General features: G+C 37.4%; 1 protein-coding gene across 5 annotated transcripts; it reads right to left on the reverse strand.

Moving 5' to 3' along the window:
* Positions 1–2202: 2202 nt before the first annotated feature.
* On the reverse strand, positions 2203–12837 carry clcc1 (chloride channel CLIC-like 1). Of its 5 annotated transcripts, none has more exons than XM_052124448.1 (12): positions 12569–12836; positions 11393–11568; positions 10842–10967; positions 9539–9652; positions 9233–9457; positions 8628–8768; positions 7998–8097; positions 7823–7920; positions 6612–6758; positions 5871–6518; positions 3790–3839; positions 2203–3574 (listed from the first exon to the last, which is right to left on the reverse strand). In XM_052124448.1, the coding sequence occupies exons 1-11, from the start codon at positions 12597–12599 to the stop codon at positions 3825–3827; spliced, it is 1821 nt and encodes a 606-aa protein (XP_051980408.1). In that variant the 5' UTR covers positions 12600–12836; the 3' UTR covers positions 2203–3574; positions 3790–3824. The 5 variants fall into 5 exon arrangements, with proteins under 5 accessions (XP_051980408.1, XP_051980406.1, XP_051980409.1 ...); XM_052124446.1 differs by lacking the exon at positions 3790–3839 and adding an exon at positions 12227–12282 and having other exon boundaries at positions 2204–3574; XM_052124449.1 differs by lacking the exon at positions 3790–3839 and having other exon boundaries at positions 2204–3574; positions 8628–8693; positions 12569–12837.
* Between the last annotated feature and the right edge of the window lie 485 nt (positions 12838–13322).

Here is a 13322-nt window from a genome sequence, read left to right on the forward strand (position 1 = left end):
AAAGAGAAGACTCAAGCCAAAGAAAAAGCCACTTTTGCAACAGAAAACCCAAAAAGAAAAGGTCAGATTGGGCAAAGAAACACAGACATTAGACAACAGATAATTGGAAAAGAGTGTTATGGATCTTAACCCCATTGAGTTTTTTTGGATCAGCTAGACTGTAAGGTGCGTGAGAAGTGCCCGACAAGAAGCATGGGGTGAAATGTCACCTGAGTATCTGGACAAACTGACAGCTAGAATGCCAAAGATCTAGAAAGTTGTCATTGCTGCATGCGGAGGATTTTTTATGAGAAATCCTTGAAGTAGTTTAAGAAGTTCTGAAGATTTTTTCAAATTGTAATAGTAATTTGTCATGTTGTTAATGTCCTGGCAATACATTGTGATCAGATGAATGTAACTTTGGTGATTAAAAGTACCAATTTCTTTCCCTTAGAGCAAAATCTGTACATTATTCCAAACATTTGGCTGCCAGTGTATATCTATATATGTAAATAATGTACAGAGATAGATAGTTAGATATTTTTTTTGGTTGATGGACATTTCTTCATCCTGTGTTGAAGTAATGAAACGAGCATGCATCCCGTCAACAGCATCAAAACACCTCCCCACAATTGCCGCGAATCCTAAAATTAGAAGTGACACGGCCCTAATTAATAAGAGTTGCTCCTAAATTCCCACGTTAGGAGCTACTTTTAGCCTTAAGATTTTTGATGAATATGGGCCGTGGTTCTGTTCCCTCTTTCACTTTGAAAATTCTCATTTCATTCCACTAGATGGCAGCAAGAAAAAAAAAATTGTCCATAGACATTCAGTCTAATTTTCAGTTCATGCACCACCCTCATTGTTTTAGTGAATGTCTCAGCCTCTGCGTGGTTTAGAAGCTCAACACTGGATTGTTCAGCCAAGAAAACTCACAGATAAGTAAAAAAAATAGCAGATTTTTGTAATGTTTTTTAAGAAAACTGCCTAAAGTAAGAGCAGATATAACATTTTTGGATTCATTATGATGTAATGGAATGGTTTAGATTGAAATTGTTCTTGGAAAAAAAATATTTTATCATAAAACATGGCTACTTTTGAATGGCTGTCTATGGCGAAACATGCTTTTGCCATAGTGGGGCATAGTTCCAGTATCTACCAGCAGTTGCTAACGGGACCAGCTAACCAGCTATTTCCTACCCTCCTGTCCAAAATCCTTTCAAATTTAGCTTCCTTACACTTAATAACTTAATTTTGGGTTTTATCCCTTTATTTACTCACCCTAAATCTTATTCTAAACCAATGTCTTTCATTATTATCAGTACACAAAGGAACTAATTTAGAAAGAAAATAACTGCTTAATGATGTTATAAAATGGCAATTTATGGTGACCACATCTTCAAGTTTTAAAAAGGACACAAAATAATAATTTAGAATTTTTATAAATTATGTTATGAAGGCATGCAATAAGGTTTGCTGAGAAACAAACTGAAAACTAACTGTTGCTCTCATGTGCATGATGTGAGTTACACTGACCCCGGTCACGAGATGAGGCGTTCAAGCGAGAAATGGTTTGTTTGGTCGGATCATCACAGAGATACTGTATATAACAATATAAAATACAACACAGCTGTACACAAACCAAAAAACAAACATACAAAATATTTCTAAAAATTTGAAGTCAGAAAGGATATGTATTTCTAACTGTGTTCATTACCAGGACTTTGTCCCAGTAATCGTTGGTGCTTCATCATTCAGTCTAGAACTCGCATTCCAAAAATGCACACGCTGTCTGCTTTCAAACAACTCCACCAGCCTTAAATTGGAACATTGTCAATGGTTTTCCAGATCTTCTGCTTTCGAGGTCAGTGTCTCAATTCCTCAAGGCTTTCGGTCATAGTTTGGAGCTTAGAAATTGTATCCTTTGTCTGAGTGACCGATCACGGAAAGTAGGGACACAAGTCGGTTTTGGGGCATTTTGAGTTATTCACAGATTCTGAAAGTGTAGTCTCCAAGCTTTCCAACGATTTGTAACACATGGAAATCTGACAATATTTGGAGAAGTTGTGGCCATTTGAAGGTAGGCACTCAAAAAAGCTAAAAGGGGAGAAAACGGCCTCAAAAGATTGTGCAGTTCTCACCTCTCTCTGCTGCTGGGAGTGACAATAGGGCTCATTTACATCTCATTTAGATAAGCCATACCCCTGTAAAGCTCCCCCTGTAAACATGGACTAAACATGAGATAACGTGTACGTGTTCTTAGAATGAACAAAAAACGACAAACTTTGATGTTTATGGAAACTCACCCCATAAGAAACAGAAAAGTATTCTTGCAGATCTCGTTGCCTCCAATGAAATAAGTCGTTCGGGCACACTTTCTCTTTGTCGGGGTCTTCTTTGTGGATGTAACCATCTCCGAAGTTTGCACTGTGCGTCCGTTTGCCTCTAAATGTCCAATAATTCGCATGACGCCAGTCCGATACATTCTTCCTCGTCTTCATCTTCGCTCAGTTGTAGATTAGGGATATTATTCAGTCTTATCATGCCACTTTCGTCGCTCAGATCGTCTTCAGAATCAGTGAACGCTTGTTCTTAAGCATCCGGCTTGTCGAAGAAGTACTTCAAAACATTTTCGTTGTAACGGCCACGGTTCAGCTCGTCTGCGACATTCTTTGCGGCGTCCATCTTCATTGAATTTTGATATCAGATAGAGCCGGCTAGAGCGCTGCATAATAAGTAGCCACGCTGTTAGGGGGGCGGGGGCAAAAGCGCCGGCGGCTATTCAGTACGGAGATACACACTGACAATGACACGCCCCTACTGCATGCTAGAATCTCCGAAAAACAAGCCGATTTCAACCTCAAAATGTACGCTTTTAAATATACCAATACTGTTATCTCAAACATGGAGAGGCTTCTTCATGATCTCAACTAACAGATTCTGCAAAAAAGCGGAAATCACCAACTTTGGAAAAAAACACTTGTTTCTCATTTTGCTCACAAGTTGTGCTGCCGACTTGTGTCACTGGTTTCCGTGACGGGTCTATTATAGTATCTTAACAGTCACAGAATTGGTCCTTGGTGTCCGTTAAGAGGGTAAGCACTAATTCAAATTTGGCCTTCTGCTTAATAATTGCTTGAAGGAAATCACACTTGCAGTTTTATTGAGCGGCACTGTCTTGAAAACTCAGCCTCTGATATCTGACCGCCAGGGGCTAGCTTCACCTCCTCACGGCCTTCTGACACAGACAGCTCTTACATATACCGCATTACTACTCATCACTGCACCATAACCGGAAGCCAATCAAAGATTATATATTTTTTTCTAGATTAGTTTAGCAGATTTTACCACTTCCTCCAAAACAAATATACAGAAAGAAAGAGTACTAAAATATATATTTCCATTTCAGAAGAAATGTCAAAGGAAACAAGTCAAATTAGAAAACATTATATTTAAAGAAAGTAATGACAGAAAGCACTGTTGATAAAGCAGTTCTAAGAAAGTTTTATTGTCCTGTTTCTTGAACCGGAGTACTAAATCTTGAATCACATTCCTCTTTGAAGACCGGGACTCCGTCTGACAATGCCTCGCACAACTGTGTAAACAAAACATATATTTGAGGTTAAAATTATTCAGTAGAGGTCGATTTACACCTTGGTTTTGCAGATTAACTGGTGCCGATAGCTACTTTTGGAGTTATCAGTAGAAACTAACGACAAGTCACTTTTTAGCACGAGTCATTACAGACTACATATTTATTTATATAGTAGCCATTTGTGGTTTAATAATTACTGTAATTCATGTAGCAACCTGCTTTTCTGGATTGGGAACCTGCCGTCATTACGTCAGAGGTCCTTGGTCTAACAACACAGAAACACTTCAAAATAAAAGCTCTGCCAAAATAAAAGCTCAATTTTAATGAAAAAGTATGACAGAAATAGATCACTCACTACTACATAGTTATGTAATATTTAATGTTATACTAATAATAATAAATCAATAGTAACTAAGCAATATTTAAGCAATTCCTCGCATCTATAATGCTGTTGTGCAGCACTTTATTTGACAAAAATAACTCCAATGTTGTATTTAGGATTGTGCTGTGAGGTTCCGTATAAAATCACTTAATTTGATACAAATAATATAATTTCATGTTGAAAATTAATTGTTATACTTTAATTTGATTAAAGTTTAATTCATTTATTTATTTAAAAACAATTTTGATTTTAAAATTGAAATAAACTGCTGATATTGAGTTCAGAAAAAAAAAAAAAACATGAATCTGACTCGGTAGCGGCAGTACTAGAAAAATTGAAGGTACTTGTACTCGTTCTCAAATAAGAAATGGTATCGAAACATCCCTAAATGATACCAAACAATGGTTCTTGTGTGTCTTGTAACCGAACACAACATACCAGGGCTGTGGGTATTGATAGTTTTCCTATTTGATTCCAATTCACAAGCTCTCGTGTCTATTATGATTCTTGCGGGTACATTTCAGTTATAATGTCAATTTTGATTACATATGAAAGGAATTCTCTTTCAGCTAATGCTGTTTATTATACAAGAGACCTTTTAACTTGGTACAATAGGAAAATATTCATTTTACAAATTTATTTTATCATTATATTTTTCATCATTTTGGTCACATTTTAGCTTTTTAAAAATGTATTCCATCAATAAATATGATGTCCAAAAAATACATATATAATATTGCATAAATATACTTTGTTACATGTTTATTGTTTACATGCATAATGTGTACTATTTATAAATGGTCAAATGGTACTGTTCCAATAAGAATAGCACCAGTTCAGCAAGCATCTCACAGAAGTGTTTTGACAGTGCATACTAATGAGGGTGGAGTCACACAGTTTTTTCACCACTTCCATGCTGTGTGTGATTACAATTAAATGCTAGAATTATGGCTAGCGATTTAAAACAATAATTCAGTGCGAATAATTCTATTAAAAAAATTAACAATTATTTATGTCCCCAGACTTATATATATATATATATATATATATATATATATATATATATTAATTACATTTCACCAGATGAGGTTTATTTCTGAGGAATAAAGAAATGAAGAATAAAGAAATTGACTATCGGAAACTATCGGCATATATTTTTGGTCAAAAAGCAACTATCAGCACCGATATATATGACTACCCCTAATTTATATATATTAGTTAAATATAACTATTTATTGCAATTTAATTATTATAAATGTTATTATTGTTATTAGAGGGGGATTACTCATTGATATATTGTCTCATTGAAAATACTGATATATGCGAATAAATACGATTAATTAATAGGCATACCATGTAATTGATATGATTCACAGCCCTAGCTTGAATTAAATGTTGTTTATTTGACCATAAAGAACCGAGAGTTTTTAAAAGAGACATTATTCAATGACAGACAGATTGTGTATATTTCGTCTTTGGAGTCAAACCAAATTTTTACTCTCAACAAGCAGTGCAATTATCTCACTGCTAAACTTCTTCGCCAATGTGAATGTACTACTCAATCACGGTGAATAAAATGTTCAAATTTACCAGTCAGCAGCTAATCAGACATGTTCATTTGCATAATTTGGTCATATGTGAGTGATTTACTTGCATTGTAGATGGTGGGATTCAACAATTGTTATTGAGATCAAATAAGATCTTGATGCTTTCGTGAAATATATCTTTTTACCCAGCATCACGACATTACATCCTTATTTTGCAGAAGTGTAAATTTGAGTACTAAAGTGAAAAGCAAAAAGTTTGGCCGTTGCTCACACAAAGATTTAGTATGTCTTCAGAGGACTTGGAATGTAGTAAATGATTTGGTCACTAAATCTTTCAAAGATGCTCTAAATATCCATCAAAACTTACATCATTCCCTTGATCCACTCCTACTGTTTTCACATCAATTTGTTGAGAAGACACATTGCTTGTGGGCACATTCTCATTTGTGTCTACAGTCCGTTTATCTTCTTGCTCCTTTTTGTCAATGGAAGATGGATTATTCTCTTTTTCCTCCCTTTTAACGTCTTCCACTTTAGTCTCTAGCTCTACGGTAGGTTCCACTTCTTGTTTCTGTTGTTGAAGATCAGTCTCATCTTCGCTGGACATGCTGCCTGTCGAGCGCAGTGTTTCCACCCGCACCGTCTGAGCCTGTCCAGACCTGCTAGCAAATCGATGTCGAAGATCCATGCTTTGATTGCTTCCGTCAGCTGGCTGAGGGACATTAGTATTGTTTTCTGCTTGATTAATCCTGTTGGCCTCCTGGCGCATTTGTAGTGGCTGTGGGTTGTCACCTCCGCCCCAGGCTCCCCCATTGTCTATTAGTTGCGGAGCTTGGTGTTGCCTTTGTAGCGGCAATGGGGCATCACCTCCACCCCAGGCTCCCCCATTGTTCATTATTTGCGGAGCTTGGTGTTGCCCTACCGCAGGGGGTGGTGGGTCCTGACGGTGACCAAGGCGGCGGGGCCAGGGTACTGCATGGTGTATAGCTGCTTGAGCACCTCCATACATAAACACCTGAGGACAGCAAGGATGTGATTGCCTTAGTATACGTTTTTACAATGAAATGGGAGATATATTATTAAAATGTTTACTTTTCAATGCACTTACAATGATGGCTGCTGCAATAATGAGAAGCACAGGTATTTGGAGAGTGACCGGCAGATCCTTTAGCAAGGCTCTGAGGAACTCACCGATGCCCTGCCCAATGTGCTTCAGGGGATCTGTGAAGAAGCTTGTTATGGTTACTGTGAAAGCCTGTGAAAACACAAAAGTTTATGTATGCATTTCATTGCGTCTCTTATCAAGTTGAAGCTAACAGAATAAAAATCACCCATAAGTTCTATCACAATTCTATCCACATGTATCCACCCTCAAGTCCATCCAAATCTGTTTTACTTTTGTTCTTCCAGTGAACACAAAAATAGACATTTTGATGAATGTACTGGTTTCCATGCAATTACAATGAGGGACAGCATCTTTCAAGACCCCCATCCTGAAGTCTTCTGAAGTCATATGATAGCTTCAGATGAGAAACAGACTGACCAGAACATTCACCACGTTTCCGGTATTGGGCCAGTTGCCTCAGACCTCTGGACCAAAATTGATCTGCATTCCCACCATCAGGCCAAGAGCTCCGCAGCATTGCACTAAAACCCGCCCTTAATACATTGCCCTGGTGCCAACATCACACACACGGTCCATTTCACAAGCAAGAGGGAAGCTCAGGCTGAGGTATCCGACTTTGGAGACCAGCCAACCCATCAAAATTAACATGGTGGCGATTGAAGCAGCCATTTGTTTGCTTATTTTGGTCTTTGCTTGGTGGAAAGTGATACCTGACTTGGCGAAACTCCACCTTTGACCCTGCCTCAATCCCCAGTTGGCCTTGTTTGGCCTAAAGGTAATCGGTGGGCCAAAGGCGCTTGGCCGTTAGCCCTGAGAATGTACTATGAAGCCCCAGAATGACAGTGGGAACGCAACTGACCCTGGCATACACTAGCACACCCTCATTTTGGCTGAACACTCAACGTGGCAATTGAGTAAAGAAACTGATCAGTCCAATGTGTGAACAAAACATCCAGTCTGGTTTTGTGATAAACTGATCAACTGATCAGATAAACTGCTACTTCTGTCATAAACGCATGAAGGATAGCTAGGGTGGATGTCAAGATTTTCTGAGTGTAGTAAACAGCTTACATTTCTGTCTGTAACTCAAAGCAATCACGTGGCTTCAGAAAACTTTGAATGTAGTTCAAGTAAACATTTTATTTAAGGGTGAACTGTTCCTTTAATATTTTTGGAAAATAGGAGAAACACACCTTTGTTGGAGGTACAAGTAAAATTGGGTTCACCACCAGGACTTCATAAAACTTTGAGCATGGATCATCTTGAAGAGTCCATGTACGTCTGTACCACTCTAAATAAGCATAAAATTAATTGAAAGACTTATCATTGTGGGTATCACTGGCTAAAGTGCAACAGTAAGCACCTCACCTGACAAACTGTCCTTCCAGCCCATCTGTTTCAGCCCAGTACATTTCGCATTGAAACTCTCCATCTGCACAATGTTCTTCTGGTGATCAGCAAATTCAAGCTAACAAAGAACAAAGGTTAAAAAAATATCTAACTCTTCATTGTAGAAAAGTAAGCACATATACATAGGTATCGCCCTTTTATTATCATTTGTTCAACACCCGTTTAGTAAAAAACACAGTGGATATCACAAGTCCACAGTATGTGTACAACAGGGGTTTCAAACTCAATTTACCAGGGGGCCACATGCCAGTTGTTTTTGTTTTATTAAGGGCAATCTAAACAATTTAAATAAATACAAAAATGTAAAAGTGTTTTTACAACTATGATTTTTTACTCTATATTGGGGCAGTTATCCAGTTCAGTGGAAACATTTATACAGTGTACAACTTGACTGCAATTTTTATTCGCGTTTTAAGCCAATGGTATATTTGAGGAAAATACAAACAAAAATTAGGATCATGTTAAAAAAATCCTTTAGGTAAACTCTTGAGGGGCCACATGAAACATCTTGCTGAGCTTGAAGTTTGAGACCCCTGGTGTACAGAATCTGTTCGTAAACCTCTAGTTTAAAGTCAACAACTTTATTACCACATAAAGATGGAACCAGTTCCAGATCAAGCTGATAAAAAAGGAGACAGCAAACATTCTCCTGAACTGGACAAACCAGGACACAACAGACCAAAGTTCAGTGCAGATAACAGCCGTTACAATCAGAACAAACAAAGCAACCTGCGGAAAAATCAGTGAAATAAAAAAAATTAAAATAGCTAATATTATTAGTTTTTACTAGGGCTATCAATCCATTTACATTTTTATTCATGACATGCCAATTAAAGGTTCACTCGGTCATTTTTTCCTCATTTAAAAAGTTTTACTTGTAAAGAATTTAATAGCAATTTTGAAACATATGTATAAAATGAAGACTCCAGTCATATCAGTAACCTTATAAAAGCCATGTCAGAATAACATGACCATCTGAATACTACTCTATTAATCTCGATTAATAAAAGTTATTTTAGCCAGTAAACTAAAGGTGGTACAATATGCTTGAATTGATCCAAAGGGCATTCCTTGTTACAGAATTTATATATGGACTAGGGGCATGATTAATTGCAGTAATTTGTAAAAAAAAAAAAAAAAAATTCTAATCAAGCATAATTTGTCAATTTAAAAAAAAAAAAAAAAAACCTGACCTTCCAGACAGTGTCAATTTCTACATAAAAGGTATCTTCAAATCGCCACTTCCAGGCTTCGTGGTCATGGAGTTTGAAATTGATCAGAATTTGACAGAGAGCCTCATCCATGGCTCCAGTGGTCCAGCTGTTATCGTCATTCAAAAGCGTCTGGATCTCTGCCACCGTTTGCTTGGAAAGCTTCACCTCAGCATCATAATGCGTGGATGTTTTTGCATCATCAGGCTACCGATAGAAATACGAAAATTATGAAACCTAAAGCAGAGATATTTAAAGAATATTTCCATAGTAAAGATGGACACACACCAGGCCAAGCTTTGCAGTTTCTTTAAGGAGCCTAGACAGGAAACGCTTGAACACTGCGTTGGCACATGTTGGCTGCTGAGAGATGGCACTCCCCCTCTTTCTGCATTCATCAAACTATAAGTTATGTAGCATTAATAAATATTAAAATACATTCAGTCATCAGATCCCCTCCCTTATAAGTGATCTTATTTTTTATTGTACATGCAAACCAAAAGAAACTACATTTTCTTCTCTTTTGGGAACTTGTAATAAATGTTGAATAACAATAAGGGGACTTGATTTGGTTTAATGCAAACAAATCCCCAGCCCCCAAGTCTAACTTGCCATTCCTTTTTAAGGTATAGTGCACACAAAAATGAAAATTCTGTCTCACCTTCATGCCGTGCCAGATGTATTTAACTTTCTTTCTTCTGCTGAACACAAACAAAGATTTTTAGTATAATACCTCCACTCTGTAGGTCCTCACAATGCAAGTGAATGGTGACCAGTACTTTGAAGGTCCAAAACACACATAAATGCAGCATAAGATTAATCCATAAAACTCCAGTGATTACATCCGTGTCTTCAGAAGTGAAATGATATGTGTGGATGAGAAACAGATCAATATTGAAGCACTTTTTAACTATTAATCTCCACATTTACTTTCACATTCTTCTTTTGTTTTTGACGATTCACAGTTGTTGTGCATATCGCAACTTACTGGGCAGAGAGGAGAATCTAAAGTAAAAAAGCACTTAAATATTGATCTGTTTCTCACCCACATCTATCATATCTCTTCTGAAGGCATGGATTTAACCACGGGAGTCTTATGGATTACTTTTACGCTGCCTTTATATGCTTTTTGGAGCTTCAAGGTTTTGGTGTGCATTGTGAGGACCTACAGAGCTGAAATATTCTTCAACAAACCTTTGTTTGTGTTCAGCAGAAGAAGGTCAAACACATCTGGGATGTCATGAGGGTGAGTAAATGATGAGAATTTTCATTTTTAGGTGAACTATCCCTTTAAAGGAATAGTTCACTCAGATTTAGTTGTTGAATAAACTACTTTTATTGTACTTTTTTGACCATTTAAGAGCTTGACAGCCCCTGTCCCCATCCACTTTCGTTGTGATATGGGTTTGGAAAAACATAAGAGTGAGTAAAGTATTTTTTGTATTGTTTACCCATTAACTCATCCATTCTCTCATATTCAATGCATAGGTTTCACAAATAAATATATATATGTTTTTGTGTGTCACATTAAAAACAGGTTTCTGTGATGGTGCCAGATGGTAGTACCATGGCACTTTTTGTTATTTTTCACCTCTTTCTGCAAAATACTCAGTTTATCGGTGCAATCATCAGAACACTGGACTGTGTTCTGCGTTCCGCCGCTGGGGTCTGTACTGAATTCCCTCCTCTTGGTTGGCACATTGTTGTAACTGGCAGACTATCAAACATGAAAACAACTTTACATTTCCTGCACACAATGCCAGTGCTTGCAAAGCCCTAGCTGACAGGGGCCAATCATAATTCAGAATGAAAATATTACAGATATGAATGAGAATATGTAATGCCAATATTATAGATATTATAGCATCCCTGCACAAAGTAAGATAATGAATATCAACCTTTGTTTCAGTGTATGGCTATGGAGCATTTTACACCTGTAATATTAAATTGCTCAAAACGTTTAACATATTTAAGTGTACCATTATTTACAAATTAAAGTTTTTGAAGTCTGTATTTATTACAAAAAGTGTGCATAATAATAATAAATAAAAATAATAAAAAGAATTATGATGACTTTGAATGGCTTGCGGGTACTGCGTTACATTAATAAACAGTTTGATGCTTTAATAAATAGACTTTTACCTCTGGGGGGTTTCTCATGCGTTTTGTGGTCGGGTCATAATTGAGCATGTCATACGGGTCGATCCATTCATCATGATCATCGTTCTTGATGTTTGCATAGGCAATAACAAAAAGTCCACCAAAAAACACAAAACTCCAAAATGTAAACGACGAACAGCTTGACACCTTCATGATCACTATTAGTGAAATAGAAAGCAATGAGAAATTAACGTATTATATTCATCATATGTCATACATCATATTCTTAGTACTGAGTAGCTGCAGATCACGATAGGCTTTCGGGCCACGAACTGCTAAAGCCTGTATCTGCTAAAGCACAAATAAAAAAAATTTAAAAATACGCTGATTTCAAAATGTAATTTGCTTAAGTATTTACAACTGATGTCTGTCCATTCAGATAATCGGATTCTAATAATAATGGAGAATTTCCAAATCAATACACACTCACCTACAAAACAAAGTTGATTAGAGCTGTAAAGCAGTTCATCTAACCAAACATATAGTTATATGCAATCGGAAAGAAGCTGATGGCCAAAAAACAATTAATAACAATAAAATGACCGTATTAGGCCCCAATTTCTCACTATTTCTTCATGTAAACTTAAACCAGCTCTCCTAAAAGGACGCATAATTGTCTTCTTTGGCGTTACAGCAGCTGTTCTGTTGTCACTCATCGCCCTCATGCGGACCGGAAGAATTTTACACATAACTTTCAACCTACACGACTGAAACGGACAAAAAGAAACTTCGAAGCTTTAGCCAGAACATAGTATATTAGACAGAAACTGTTTACTGACAAAAGTTTTGGGTACATTGATTTGTTTTAATTATTACCAGGAGGAGGGGGTCGCATACCACTCTTGAAAGTTGTAGAGCTGATTTTCTCATAACTGTAAAAAAAAAAAAAACATAGCCAGCCCTGGCGTCTGTACAGCGGTCTTCTATTCAAAACAGGATTCATAGAAATGTGGAACAACCCCACTAGCACTATAAAAGCTCTATTCTCCATACATAAATACAATCGCTCACATCAGCTTCCTCCCCAAAACAGGTTGTTTAGCTAGCTAGTTCATCATATGGCTGGGCTATAACGTTAGAACAGCTACAATTCTCATGCGCATATCGTCAGTAAAGACAGTTCCCTGATTAAATACTACTAGTTAATCGGCTTCTCACCTGTCAAGCAGAAAAAATGCCACAGCCGCATCTGTTGGTAGTCCTTCCTGGTCCTTCAGTTGCCGCCAACGTTTAAAAGCATCGCCTAGAATGACCCTTGTTTTTGACCTTTCTCTTTCGGCCGTTTTGTTCGCAATTGCTCTCTCGAAAATAGATTTTCTTTTCTTTTCTGTGATGGTGTCTTGTCTGCCATTCTACAAACGGAAGCAACTACTCCTTCTCTCTCTCTCTCTCTCTGTACCGGGGCGACTTGCACTTCCTGTTACTGGGTCACGAGCTTTGAGTATGCGCACGAACGGGACACGCGCGCCAGGGTGGTGGGGGGAGGGGGGCATGGTACGACCGTTTGATTGACACATTTTCTGTCCAATGATTCTAGATGGTTTTGAAAAATAGGCTGGAGTTTTTCGAGTCCTGCCCGTTCCACAGATGATTAAATTGCTTAATTTTCATTTCAGTGCTTCTAATTTACAGCCAGTAAGTGGGTTAGGAATAGGATTTGAAGTTATTTTGAAAAAATGGTCAAAAAAGAAAATCACATACCCCACCTTTAAAAAATGTTACACAGAGCAGGTCCTTAGAAGACAAAAATGTCCACGTCAAATAACTGCCTTCATTTTAACCCTTTAATGGCAGTTTCTTTACATAATGCCACTGTTCTTTTTACACACACACACACACACACACACACACACACACACACACACACACACACACAAACACAAAACACACTCTGACATCCATACCAACACAC

The sequence above is a fragment of the Xyrauchen texanus genome, chromosome 50 (assembly GCF_025860055.1).
Source record: "Xyrauchen texanus isolate HMW12.3.18 chromosome 50, RBS_HiC_50CHRs, whole genome shotgun sequence".
NCBI lineage: Eukaryota > Metazoa > Chordata > Actinopteri > Cypriniformes > Catostomidae > Xyrauchen > Xyrauchen texanus.

Excerpts from the sequence above, each read along its gene's own strand:
- clcc1 (XM_052124445.1), bottom strand. The coding sequence starts at position 12,599 with ATGCGGCTGTGGCATTTTTTCTGCTTGACAG. Across the intron at positions 9,458-9,538 it reads AAACTGCAAAGCTTGGCCTG|CCTGATGATGCAAAAACATC; the intron begins GTGTGTGTCCAT and ends TTCTATCGGTAG. Across the intron at positions 8,098-8,627 it reads ACTGGTTCCATCTTTATGTG|CTTGAATTTGCTGATCACCA; the intron begins GTAATAAAGTTG and ends GTTCTTTGTTAG.